At 40.5% G+C, this 13147-nt stretch overlaps 2 protein-coding genes across 5 annotated transcripts in view; both read left to right on the forward strand.

Annotated features, from left to right (window-relative positions):
• LOC117623925 (putative receptor-like protein kinase At4g00960) overlaps positions 1-13147 on the forward strand; it is a 54085-nt gene that overhangs the window by 8543 nt on the left and 32395 nt on the right. The window contains exons 1-7 of one of the 4 annotated variants that reach the window (XM_034354973.1): positions 6883-7708; positions 7807-7932; positions 8338-8465; positions 8556-8766; positions 8859-9096; positions 9215-9365; positions 9452-10106. In XM_034354973.1, the coding sequence (XP_034210864.1) occupies positions 6883-7708; positions 7807-7932; positions 8338-8465; positions 8556-8766; positions 8859-9096; positions 9215-9365; positions 9452-9781 (2010 nt within the window). In that variant the 3' untranslated portion in view covers positions 9782-10106. Of the gene's footprint in view, positions 1-6882; positions 7709-7806; positions 7933-8337; positions 8466-8555; positions 8767-8858; positions 9097-9214; positions 9366-9451; positions 10107-13147 lie in introns of those variants that run through there. The other 3 variants (XM_034354972.1, XR_004585252.1, XR_004585254.1) reach the window with 3 other exon arrangements.
• Positions 3663-6477, forward strand: LOC117623924 (putative receptor-like protein kinase At4g00960). Its single transcript, XM_034354971.1, has 7 exons — positions 3663-4597; positions 4705-4833; positions 4909-5036; positions 5126-5336; positions 5447-5684; positions 5776-5926; positions 6039-6477. Exons 1-7 carry the CDS (start codon positions 3778-3780, stop codon positions 6354-6356), a joined length of 1995 nt encoding a protein of 664 aa, XP_034210862.1. The 5' UTR covers positions 3663-3777; the 3' UTR covers positions 6357-6477.

The following is a 13147-nucleotide window of genomic DNA, read 5'->3' on the forward strand; positions in this document are numbered from 1 at the left end:
TGACAAAGTTTGTGAAGTCCCCTGGCGTCTCCCTACACTTTGGTTTTGAGGAAATCTTCTTTCACTGTGTCCCAGGTGAGGCGAATTTTTCTACAGACGCTTTGTCTCCCCATGTTTGGATTCATTCTCTCCCTCCTGCTGCTAAATATGATTGTTTGTTCGATTTAGTTGGTCAGGGAGGGTTGTGGGCTGTAGCAGTGGTTTTGCTTTGTAGTGTTCCTTTTCTGTTGTGTAAGATGTGCGGACTGGACATCTCCAAAAAGCCCAATTCAAAATGAATGCGCATGCCGAAATAACCCCCAAGATTTTAGCATGGCGAGGTAATATATTAGATTTTAGCATGGCGAGGTTGTTCATGCTTGATCAAACACAAGGAAGTACCAATTGAATTGTGGGGACCTAGTAAGTACTAGCAATGGGCCCGTTAGGCCTAGGTTCAGTTTGAGTTGGTTTTTAGGGCTCAATTCGAACACCGAACTGTAGATTTCGATTTGGCTATTTTTAAAATCAAAACCAAACCATAATTGATGAAAACCGACCACTTCGGTTAACTGGACTTGGTGGTTTGATTTGGTTCGGTTTCAGTTTTTTGGCTTTCTAAGAGAGAGAGAGAGAGAGAGAGAGAGATAAAAAAAAGAGAGGGAGAGATGGAGAAGAAGAAGGAGAAAAAGAAAAGAGAGAGAAGAAGAAGAATGAAAAAAGAAGAAGAGGGAGATGGGGAGAGGGAGTGAAGACAGACATAAGAAGAAGGAAAAAAAAATAGAGAGAGAGGGACTGATAAAGACAAGACAAATGGAGAGATTGAGAGAAAAGAAAAAGAAAAGATATATATATGTATATATATATATATATATTTTTAATATCTTCAGTTTGGTTTGGTTAAACAGGGGTTTTGAATATTGCAAACCGTACACTAAACCATATATTTCAGATTGGTTTGGGTTCAAACCAATGACCCAAAAAAAATTGAAAAAAAACCAAACCATCAGTTTGGTTTGGGCGGTTTGACCGAGTTACCAGTTAGGGGTAGGAAAATCATGATCGGGATAGCGGACCTAAAGCTATGAAATTTGGGCGATTCCCTAAATGCCTTTCTGGATATTCCTCAGTGTCCCGGTTATTCACGGTGCGAGCCGCTAGAGTGGTACCAAATTGAGGCAAACTCTGAATACATAATATGACCTCAAAATAACAGGAAATAAACAGTGCAGTAGCAATAAATGCTAGAATATTTACTTTCATAATTTCATTTGTTTAATTTTAAAACCGTGTGAAATGTGTACAAAGTTGTGAAAATATGTAGGAAAGATGGTATTATTTATACAGACATGGAGATCTAAATAAGCAAGTCTAAGTTACAAAAAATAGGATAACATGTTTTTTTTATGCTATTTGTCAGGTTAAAATACTAACCATATTTTAATAAATCAAGTACAGTCAAAACATCAAAATATCGGCAATATTGAGCTGCTTATTGTTCAAAAGAGTTTGGATAGATCTTTATATATATGCTATTAGGTGATGGAAGAGGATTTTTCTACCTTGATCTCTATTAGAAGGGGTTCTTTCTCTTATTAGCTTAGCTGTAGAGGTGGCTTATGTTCTTTCTAGTCCTCTGCGGAGGTTTTAACTATGTTAGTGTAGATAAATGGAAAATTTTGAGTGAAAACAATAACTATTATCACATAATTAAGTTCAAAAATCCAACAAGACAACACAACAATTTAGGTACATCAAGCATTCTATTAATATGATGGACAAAAATATAACCTCAATCTATTTAATCAATGGCCACCAAAGCATCTCCAACAGTGAACGCAAATCTTCCATTGTTGTTCCCCAACTAGGCCAATCGGCTAGTTCGAAATCAACTGAAGATGAACTCCTTCTCTGAGCGAACGAAACATTCGCAGAGAAAGAAAGACAGAAGGAGAAGGGACAAAAAGGGAAGAACAGAAAATGTTAAGTGGAGGTCATTTTCGGCACTAATGAGAAAACAAAAGTGAAAATAATACTGAAAGAGGGACATTTCCGTCATTACACTATGCTTAAATACAATATAGAGTTGAATTGACCTTTAGTATATACATAATTTGGCGAGGCTTGATGGCTTATGTGATAATTATGTGCGTTAATCTATATCAATAATCCAATTCATACTACTAATAAAATCGACTTCTATGTTATTAATATACAGTGAATATATGCTTCCAAAATCGACTTCTATGTTATTAATATACAGTGAATATATGCTTCCAAAGTATGTGATGCATGGACACTTCTCTGTTAAGTCGGACTTAACGGATGTCTAGTTTTAGTGTCTTAATTTCGGAGAGAATGTGGAATATCTTCTGGACTATGTAAGTAAAAAGGAGAATAACATAAACAGAGCAGCTTTTTTATTTATATTAATATATATATATTTTTAAATTATATAAAATGGATGTGTTGAATTGAATGAACCAGTTATTCTTTCTTCTTGTTTTCTTTTTTACCTTAAATTTGTAGCACCAAGTAATTACTGATGTAATTGTTTGATTACTTGATTGGTAAGTACTAATTAACTCGTTAAAACAAATTAAGAGTTGTTCCCAAATCATGGTCATGTCCGCGTGTTTAAGGGGACAATCATGGTCATGTCCGCGTTTTTAAGGGGACAACCCGGTAACAGTGAGTGTCCAGACACCACAGGCCTACACAGAAGGAGTCTTTAAGTCCACAGGTCAGATCTTCTATTTGAGATGTCTGAGGAGAAACAAAGAAAAAAACCAAAAGCAAACGTACGCAAAACGCATGCTTGTCTTTTAGTTTCAACCGTGTTCTAAACTTAACCAAATCCAAGAACGGTTTACCTTAACTTGAAGAGCTCGTTCCTACGATTCTTGTTTGAAGGAGGAAGGCGGCTGGGCTCTCTCTCTCTCTCTCTCTCTCTCTCTCTAGCCAAGAAAACCATCCTTTCCGACCTTTTTCTCTCTTTGGAAACACCTACCCACCCATGGGGAAAGAAGAGACCAACACGCGTCCTTTCAATCCTATACCACCGACACCTATGCTAAGTTGGCACAATTGATCAACAATCAGAATGACACGTGTCCCTTAGCTGGCCCAAGGATAGTCGCAGGATCAGATTACCAGTCGACGTCCACAATTTAGCCACATCATTTCTTGATTTCCAATATTCCTCTATCTCTAAAAATTCACTGAGCTTTGAAAAATACTACCAACCCATAAACACATGTAGTTTCCGTTAATCACAACTGCAGCTCAAGTTAAATATTTTCTGTACATAAAGTAAAACCAATTGTCGTTTATTTGAGAGGCCAAATTAAACTAATTTGTTTTGGTAAGAATTTATCAAATGCCAAACTAATCCGGACTGGAAACATGTTTTCAACAAAACTCAAATCCAATCAACCCAACACAAACCAATAAATTTCGGATTAATTTGGATTTAGGCCCATATTAAAATATTAAAATTAAAATAAATTTTTGCATCACATTTTCATCCATGAACTGGCGTGTCTGTGTCTGACAAATATACCTCGCAATTGCCTTGTGCTTTCTGGTTGGCCCGCATCATTAGTCTTCCAATCCAATGATAAAGAGTGAAGAAAACATGTGGTCTGGCTAATTCAGAAGAAAATTCAAAGAGAAGACTTGAGGTCAAATTAAGGGTCGGGAAGCCATCTAGACCATGTATATTTTTAAGTCAAGAAACCATCTTGTCTTTCCTTTAAGACGAAGTAGTTGTTGCTTGTTGTGAGTTGAGCAAGAAAAATGGGTTCCTCCAGATCAATGCTTTTCTTCGTCACTCTTGCTATTATTATCTTACACCTTGTTGCTCCCATCATAGCCCAAGATGATGGAATTTGCACACCTACGGCAGACTACTGCTGGAAATGCTCTAATACTGGCACCTACACAGCAGGTGACAAGTACCAAGAGAACCTCAACAGCCTCCTCTCTTCCTTCTCCTCCAACACGGAAAACAATTCCGGGTTTTACAGTTCATCCAAGGGACAAGACTCCAACAAGATCAATGCCATTGCATTATGCAGAGGAGATCTCTCACAGGACTCTTGTCAGGCTTGTCTCAACACGTCTACTGTTATTCTCTTGCAAAATTGTTCAGCTCATAAGGAAGCAATCATATGGGCTGAGCGTTGTATGGTGAGATACTCACACGACGTGATATTTGGTATTGAACAAACGGACCCTTTTAAGCATTTGCCTAGCCCAAACCATCCTAAAAATCCTCAACAGTTTGAGCCGGTGCTTACCCTCTTGTTGGGTAATTTAACCGACAGAGCTGTGGATTCTTCTAAAAAATTTGCAGCAGGGCATGCAACTGTCCCTGGAGGTGAAACAATATACGCACTTGCTCAGTGCACTCCAGACATAGACAAGCAAAATTGCAGCAGTTGCCTTAAACAGTCCGTCAAAGATATTCAAACCTGTTGCGGTAGATGGAATGGAGGAAGAGTCCTTAAACCCAGCTGTAATTTAAGGTATGAGAATAGTAGTTTCTATGCGTCTACGGTCGATTCCGTCGTAGATATTCCAGCTCCATTTCCGGCAGCACCAGCACCTGAAGAAGGTATGTATGCTTATTATGGTTACCCTGCAAATCTTCAATTTGATCCATGTCTTACAATTGTGTGGTGTGGTTTTGGCTTTTGATAAGATATCCCATCTGATTTTCAGCAAAAAAGAAGAGTAACACAAAACAAACTGTCATCATCATCGTTGTGGTTTTGGTTGTTTTTGTCACTATTTTCAGCAGCATATGCTTTTTCTTTAGAGTAAAGAAACGAAGGGTAAAACTTGAACAAGGTAAGTTCAACTCTGTTTATTTATCTTATCTAAGGTTTTGGAACTCTGTTTGCTAATTCATTTTCCCCTTTTCAGATGAGAATTCGGAAGACGTTAGTCTGGTGGAATCGTTGCAATATGATTTTGAAACTATAAGATCTGCAACAGATGACTTCTCTGATGCAAATAAGCTTGGACAGGGTGGATTTGGAGCCGTTTACAAGGTAACGAAACACTATCACAAGGAAAAAGATTCATCATGAATGAATTGTTTTGCGTAATTAACTTTTCTAATTTTCTTATAAACCTTCAGGGTAAGCTAGCGAATGGAAGATATATAGCTGTGAAAAGGCTCTCTAAGAATTCTGAACAAGGCGATCGTGAATTCAAAACTGAAGTCACGTTAGTTGCTCAACTTCAGCACCGGAACTTAGTGAGGCTGCTCGGTTTTTGCTTGAAAGCAGGGGAAAGAATCCTCATTTATGAATATGTGCCTAACACAAGCCTTAATCACTTCATTTTTGGTACGTTTGCTCTTCTTTTTGTCATAATTCATAATCATTTCTGCCCCCATTTATATTATAAAAAAGCATATTAACAAAATCATGTTTCATTTTGATGGAATTGTATTTAGATACAACTGATCACGCACATTTGGATTGGGAAACACGTTACAAAATTATAGGAGGCATTGCTCGAGGGCTTCTTTACCTTCATGAAGATTCCCGACATCGAATTATTCACCGTGATCTTAAACCTAGCAACATTCTGTTGGATGAAGACATGAATCCTAAAATTGCGGATTTTGGCATGGCAAGATTGTTTTTTATGGATCAAACTCAAGGAGATACTCAGACAATTGTGGGAACCTAGTAAGTATCTGCAAATTTCAAAGCTCAATTACATTGTTGTGCTTGTTCACACCATAACTAAAATTTTAATTTGATGAATACAATAATGCAGTGGATATATGGCTCCAGAGTATGTAGTTCATGGACGTTTTTCAGTCAAGTTGGACGTCTTTAATTTTGGCGTGTTAGTTCTTGAAATCTTAAGTAGTAAAAGGATTAGCAGTTTTCGAAACAGAGACAATGAGGAGGATCTTTTAAGCTATGTGAGTATGAATATAATGTTTTACATTACCAAACTCTTTTGCTACCAAAAAACCATAACAAGACAAAGCAGCATAATTTCTTCTTTAATTAATGTGTTTATGAACTTGATAGGCTTGGAGGAATTGGAGGAATGATACAGTGGCAAATATCATGGACCCAAAGCTGACGACAGGTTTAGGAATTGAAATGATGAGATGCATCCACATTGGTTTGCTATGCGTCCAAGAAAATGTGGCAAGCAGACCATCCATGGCTTCAGTTGTCTCTATGCTTAACAGCCATTCTGTCACACTCTCACTACCGTCACGACCGCCATATTATTTACAATATAACAGTGGATCAGACATAACAGGGTCCGATGAATCCAAAAACCCTATGGATGTGTCAGGAAATAACAATTCAGATTTTACTGAACCATATGCTCGCTAGTGGGGTGGGGCTGAGTATGTATTTTACTGAACAATTTATTTTCTTTTCTTTTCTTTTCTTTGATATATTTGAAAAACTGCAGCTCAATTTGGGAAAACCAAATTGTCGTTTATTTGACCAATTTGTTTTGGTATCAATTTATCAAATGCCAAACTAATCCGGAAACCCAAATCCAATCAAGCCAGCACAAACAAATAAATTTTGGACTAATCTGGGTTGGGCTAATGGGTTTAGACCCATATTAAAATATTAAAATTAAAATAAATTTTTGCATCACATTTTGATTGATGGACTGACGTGTCTTACGAATATACCTCGCAATTGCCTTGTGCTTTCTGGTTGGCCCGCATCAAGGAAAAGAGTGAAGAAAATTCAAAGAGTGAAGAAAATTGCCTTCCAATCCAATGATAAAGAGTGAAGAAAATTCAAAGAGAAGACTTGAGGTCAAATTAAGGTTCAGGAAACCATCTAAGACCTCGTATATTTTTAAGTCAAAAGAAACCATCTTTTCTTTCCTTCAAGAAAAATGGGTTCCTCGAGATCATTGCTTTTATTCATTAATCTTGCTATTATTATCTTAAATCTTGTTGCTCCCACCATATCCCAAGATGATGGAATATGCACATTTACAGCTGATTACTGCTGGAAATGCTATGATACTGGCACCTACACAGCAGGTGACAAGTACCAAGAGAACCTCAACAGCCTCCTCTCTTCCTTCTCCTCCAACACCCAAATCAATTCCGGGTTTAACAATTCATCCAGGGGACAAGACCCCAACAAGATCAATGCAATTGCATTATGCAGAGGAGATCTCCTACAGGACTCTTGTCAGGCTTGTCTCAACAAGTCTACTGTTATTCTCTTGCAAAATTGTTCAACTCATAAGGAAGCAATCATATGGGCAGAGCGTTGTATGGTGAGATACTCATACAACTTGATATTTGGTATTGAACAAACGGACCCTCTTAAGCATGTGCCTAGCCCAAACTATCCTAAAAATCCTCAACAGTTTGAGCCGGTGCTTACCCACTTGTTGGGTAATTTAAGTGACAGAGCTGCGTCAACGAATTCTCTTAAAAAATTTGCAGCAGGGCATGCAACTGTCCCTGGAGGTGAACCAATATACGCACTTGCTCAGTGCACTCCAGACATAGACAAGCAAAATTGCAGCAGTTGCCTTAAACAGTCCGTCACAGAAATTCAAACCTGTTGCGGTGGAAGGAATGGAGGAAGAGTCCTTAAACCCAGCTGTAATTTAAGGTATGAGAATTATAGTTTCTTTGTGTCTACGGTAGATTCGTTAGTAGATATTCCAGCTCCAGTTCCGGCAGCACCAGCACCCAAAGAAGGTACGTATGGTTACCCTGCATATCTTAAATTCAATCGATGTCTTACAATTGGGTGGTATGGTTTTGGATGTTAATAAAGGAATCCATGTGATTTTCAGAAAAAAAGAAGAGTAACATAAAACAAATTGTCATCACCATCGTTGTGGTTTTCGTTGCTTTTGTCACTATTCTCAGCATATGCATTTTCTTAAGACTAAGGAAACGAAGGGTAAAACTTGATGAAGGTAAGTTCAACTCTGTTTAATTGTCACACAGTCTTTATTTAAACTTAATGCACACTTGTCTTGAAGAATTTAGAAAGAATAGGCAAGTTCAAGCTTTAAGAAATAATTGTTGTAGGCATGCTAGAAAAATCATAATAAAAATCTGGTAATAAGGTAATACTATTATATTGTAAACTAGTGGCCATGAGAAGAAAGCCAAGTCGGTGGACTTGGACAATGGCGGCAGCCTATACTTATAAATAGGTGTCGAGCCCTCTTGTAAATGAGTTGTGCATTTACGGGCATCACATTGTTTGGACCATTCTAATTATTTAACCGTTTAAGACATGATTCAAATATTGCAAAATTAGTTAAATGCACTACTTCTAAATATAGAGGTTAACAATCTAAGTTGTTCCTTTTTAGATGAGAATTCGGAAGACGTGAGTCTGGTGGAATCGTTGCAATATGATTTTGAAACTATAAGAACTGCAACAGATGACTTCTCTGATGCAAATAAGCTTGGAGGAGGTGGATTTGGAGCCGTTTACAAGGTAACAAAACAATCACTTACACAAGAAGAAAAAAAAAAAAAAATTTAATCTAAGCATGGTTTCCTTATTTTTTCTGTTTTAAACATTCAGGGTAGACTATTAAATGGGCAACCTATAGCCGTGAAAAGGCTCTCCAAAAATTCTGAACAAGGTGATAGTGAATTTAAGAATGAGGTCATGTTACTTGCTCAGCTTCAACACCGGAATTTAGTAAGGCTCCTAGGATTTTGCTTGAAAACAGACGAAAGGCTTCTCATTTACGAATACGTGCCTAACACAAGTCTTGATAACTTCATTTTTGGTATATTTTCTCTGCCTCAAATTTCATATAATTTATAGTAATTTCTTAAAGATTTAAAAAGTTCATATTTCATTTAATGAAATTGTATTTAGACCCAAACAATCACGAGCATTTGGATTGGGAAACACGTTACAAGATCATAGGAGGCATTGCTCGAGGGATTCTTTACCTCCATGAAGATTCTCGGGTTCGAATTATTCATCGCGATCTCAAAGCCAGCAATATTTTGTTAGATGAAGATATGAACCCCAAAATTGCTGATTTTGGAATGGCGAGATTGTTTGTTATTGATCAAACTCAAGGAGATACAAAGACAGTTAGGGGAACCTAGTGAGTACTGTGATAATATGGCTAACTTACACTTTCATATTGTGCTCTCCTTACAACAGAAAGCTTCACTGAAAAAGAAACAAATTGCATGTCTAATAATGGAATATAATTCATGCAGTGGATATATGGCTCCTGAGTATGTAATTCATGGTCACTTTTCTGTCAAAACGGATGTCTTCAGTTTTGGGGTGTTAGTTCTTGAAATTGTAAGCGGTAAAAAGATTGGTAGTTTCCGATATGGCAAGAATGAAGAGGACCTATTAACCTATGTGAGTATGAATACATTAAAGTCATTAGATATTCTCTGTTTTGCCTTGGTAAAATTCTTTTTGAATATATTGATGTACTTTTATAGGCCTGGAGAAATTGGAGGGAGGATACAATTCAGAACATCATAGATCCCGTGTTGACGACAAGTTCACAAATTGTAACGATGAGATGCATCCACATTGGTTTACTGTGTGTGCAAGAGAATGGGGTGGACAGGCCAACCGTGGCTTCAGTTGTATCCATGCTTAACAGCGAGTCTCTCGCACTTCCAATACCCTCACAACCTGCATTCTATATGCATCACAACACTGGATCAGACATATCTGCACTGACAGAGTCAGACCAATCCAAAAGCCTCTCTGTCTATGTCACAGAAAATGACCCTTCAAATATTACTGAAGCATATCCTCACTAATGGTCGAGTACCAACCATTCTGTAACAAATTTAGGCTTTAAATTTTGGTTTATTTACTATGTTAGCACTCAAGTTTAGTTGGTGTCTTCTTGCTTCAAGTTGGTATACTTATCGTTAATAAAATGGCTTCCCGTAGGTTCACTGTTATGCCTGTTTATCTTCTTGCAGTTCTCTGTTGATCAAAAGCCCTGTGCATGTGTCAGGAATTAAGGACTTAAACTTTACTGAACCATATGGTTGCTTGTGGGGCTGAGTATATATCAGCCATATTACAACGTTATGGCTTGCTGTTTTTTGGCCCGGTCTTGTGGAGGACCCGCCGTAGAGCATAGGGGAATGTACAAGTGTATGAGATCCTTGATATCTTTTAATAACTGTAGTTGAAGTTAAAAGTTTTATAGTTTGGGGACATGGTGGAGTCAATTCGTTTTGGTATCAAATGCCAAACTAAACTGATCTGTCACACCCCGGACCGGCTCCGCCGTAGCAGGATATTGTCCGCTTTGGGCCTGGCTACATTCTCACCAGCCCGCACGGTTTTGTTTCTGGGTGCTCACGAAGCAACTTCCCAGGGTGGTCACCCATCCTGGGATTGCTCCAGCCTCCAACTCGCTTAACTTCGGAGTTCTTACAACTCCGAAGCCAGTGAGCTCCCAAAAGGCCTCCCGCTATGAGGATGCGATGTGTACCATATAAGGCACATCACCCCCTCTCCGTTTGGTCGATGTGGGATCTCACAATCCACCCCCCTTAAGGGATCCGACGTCCTCGTCGGCACACTCGCACCACACGGCAGAGTGGCTCTGATACTAAACTGTCACACCCCGGACCGGCTCCGCCGTAGCAGGATATTGTCCGCTTTGGGCCTGGCTACATTCTCACCAGCCCCCACGGTTTTGTTTCTGGGAGCTCACGAAGCAACTTCCCAGGGTGGTCACCCATCCTGGGATTGCTCCAGCCTCCAACTCGCTTAACTTCGGAGTTCTTACAACTCCGAAGCCAGTGAGCTCCCAAAAGGCCTCCCGCTATGTGGATGCGAGGTGTGCCATATAAGGCACATCACCCCCTCTCCGTTTGGTCGATGTGGGATCTCACAATAATACTATTATAAAAAATACTTTTTTGTTTGATACATGATTGGATTTGTAAGGGATGCCACGTAAAGCTTTATCACTTAAGGTATTTACATCAAATTTACCCATATGCACCACCGTAGTTTCTTCACAAATGTCTACCTAGATGACTAAGCTTTTGTTTAAAGCATGAGATGTTGGCTTTAGGGGAAAGTTGGATAAATCTTGGAGTCAAGCATATCACCAAACTTACTTTCCACCAATCAAAAGCCATCAGTTGCCGCCTTTTGCTACTATAAATAGGATCTCACATCTCGGACCGGCTCCGCCGTAGCACGATATTGTCCGCTTTGGGCCTCCCTCACTGCCCGCACGGTTTTGTTTCTGGGAGCTCACGGAGCAACTTCCCAGGGTGGTCACCCATCCTGGGATTGCTCCAGCCTCCAACTCGCTTAACTTTGGAGTTCCTACGAACCCAAAGCCAGTGAGCTCCCAAAAGGCCTCACTCTATGAGGATGCGAGGTGTGCCATATAAGGCACATCACCCCCTCTCCGTTTGGTCGATGTGGGATCTCACAATCCACCCCTCTTAAGGAGTCCGACGTCCTCGTCGGCACACTCGCACCACACGGTAGAGTGGCTCTGATACCAAACTGTCACACCCCGGACCGGCTCCGCCGTAGCACGATATTGTCCGCTTTGGGCCTCCCTCATTGCCCGCACGGTTTTGTTTCTGGGAGCTCACGGAGCAACTTCCCAGGGTGGTCACCCATCCTGGGATTGCTCCAGCCTCCAACTCGCTTAACTTCGGAGTTCCTACGAACCCAAAGCCAGTGAGCTCCCAAGAGGCCTCCTCTAAGTCAGAGTGGCGCAGCGGACTGGCCCAACTCCACCTAGCAAGATATTGTCCGCTCTGGGCTAGGCCGACGCCCCCCCTCACGGATTTGTTCCTGGGAGCTCACAGAGCAACTTCCCAGGGTGGTCACCCATCCTGGGATTGCTCTAGCCTCCAACTCGCTTAACTTTGGAGTTCCTACGAACCCAAAGCCAGTGGCTCCCACTCCTGCTATGAGGATGCGAGGTGTGCCATATAAGGCACATCACCCCCTCTCCGTTTGGTCGATGTGGGATCTCACCTTGTCACACCCCGGACCGGCTCCGCCGTAGCGCGATATTGTCCGCTTTGGGCCTGGCTACATTCTCACCAGCCCGCACGGTTTTGTTTCTGGGAGCTCACGAAGCAACTTCCCGGGGTGGTCACCCATCCTGGGATTGCTCCAGCCTCCAACTCGCTTAACTTCGGAGTTCCTACGAACCCGAAGCCAGTGAGCTCCCAAGAGGCCTCCTACTATATTGATGCGAGGTGTGCCATATAAGGCACATCACCCCCTCTCTGTTTGGTCGATGTGGGATCTCACAATCCACCCCCCTTAAGGGATCCGACGTCCTCGTCGGTACACTCGCACCACACGGCAGAGTGGCTCTGATACCAAACTGTCACACCCCGGACCGGCTCCGTCGTAGCGCTATATTGTCCGCTTTGGGCCTGACTACATTCTCACCAGCCCGCACGGTTTTGTTTCTGGGAGCTCACGAAGCAACTTCCCAGGGTGGTCACCCATCCTGAGATTGCTCCAGCCTCCAACTCGCTTAACTTCGGAGTTCCTACGAACCCAAAGCCAGTGAGCTCCCAAAAGGCCTCACGCTATGAGGATGCGAGGTGTGCCATATAAGGCACATCACCCCCTCTCCGTTTGGTCGTTGTGGGATCTCACATAGGAACCATTTTCTTAATTTGTTTTTATAACATGCATGGTAGTGCATGATAGAACAAGAAAGTGATAGAGAGAAGAAAGAAGAGGAAAAATATTAGAAAGTGTTGGTAGAATAAGAAAGACTTTGGAGGAACTCAAGGTGTTGGATTGTAGAGCTAGTTTACGTTGTAAAAACATTGGAATCAATGTAGGGGTTTCTTGGGAGCCTTTACGGGGATTGATATAATTAAATTTCGTGAGCTCTATATTGTGTGATATTATAATGGATGTTTTTGATATTACAGTTTGGTTGACGTTCCTTGTATTGGGTGTTTATGTATTCTTAACTATTTGAACAATGTTGGCATAATTGTATATACATTAGTGATGTGTTAAATGGTTACATTGTTGTGAGATCATGTGTAACATCCCACATCAACTAACAGAGAGGAAGTAATGTACTTTATATGTACATTCCCGCCTCCATCTAGTACGAGGCCTTTTGGGAGCTCACTGGCTTCAAAGTCATGGGAACTCCG

The sequence above is a fragment of the Prunus dulcis genome, chromosome 4 (genome assembly GCF_902201215.1).
Source record: "Prunus dulcis chromosome 4, ALMONDv2, whole genome shotgun sequence".
Taxonomy (NCBI): Eukaryota; Viridiplantae; Streptophyta; class Magnoliopsida; order Rosales; family Rosaceae; genus Prunus; species Prunus dulcis.

Coding starts and splice junctions, on each gene's coding strand:
- LOC117623924 (XM_034354971.1), top strand. CDS start 3,778: ATGGGTTCCTCCAGATCAATGCTTTTCTTCGTCACTCTTGCTATTATT. Junction 5,685..5,775: donor CAGACAATTGTGGGAACCTA/GTAAGTATCTGC, acceptor ACAATAATGCAG/TGGATATATGGCTCCAGAGT. Junction 5,927..6,038: donor AGGAGGATCTTTTAAGCTAT/GTGAGTATGAAT, acceptor TGAACTTGATAG/GCTTGGAGGAATTGGAGGAA.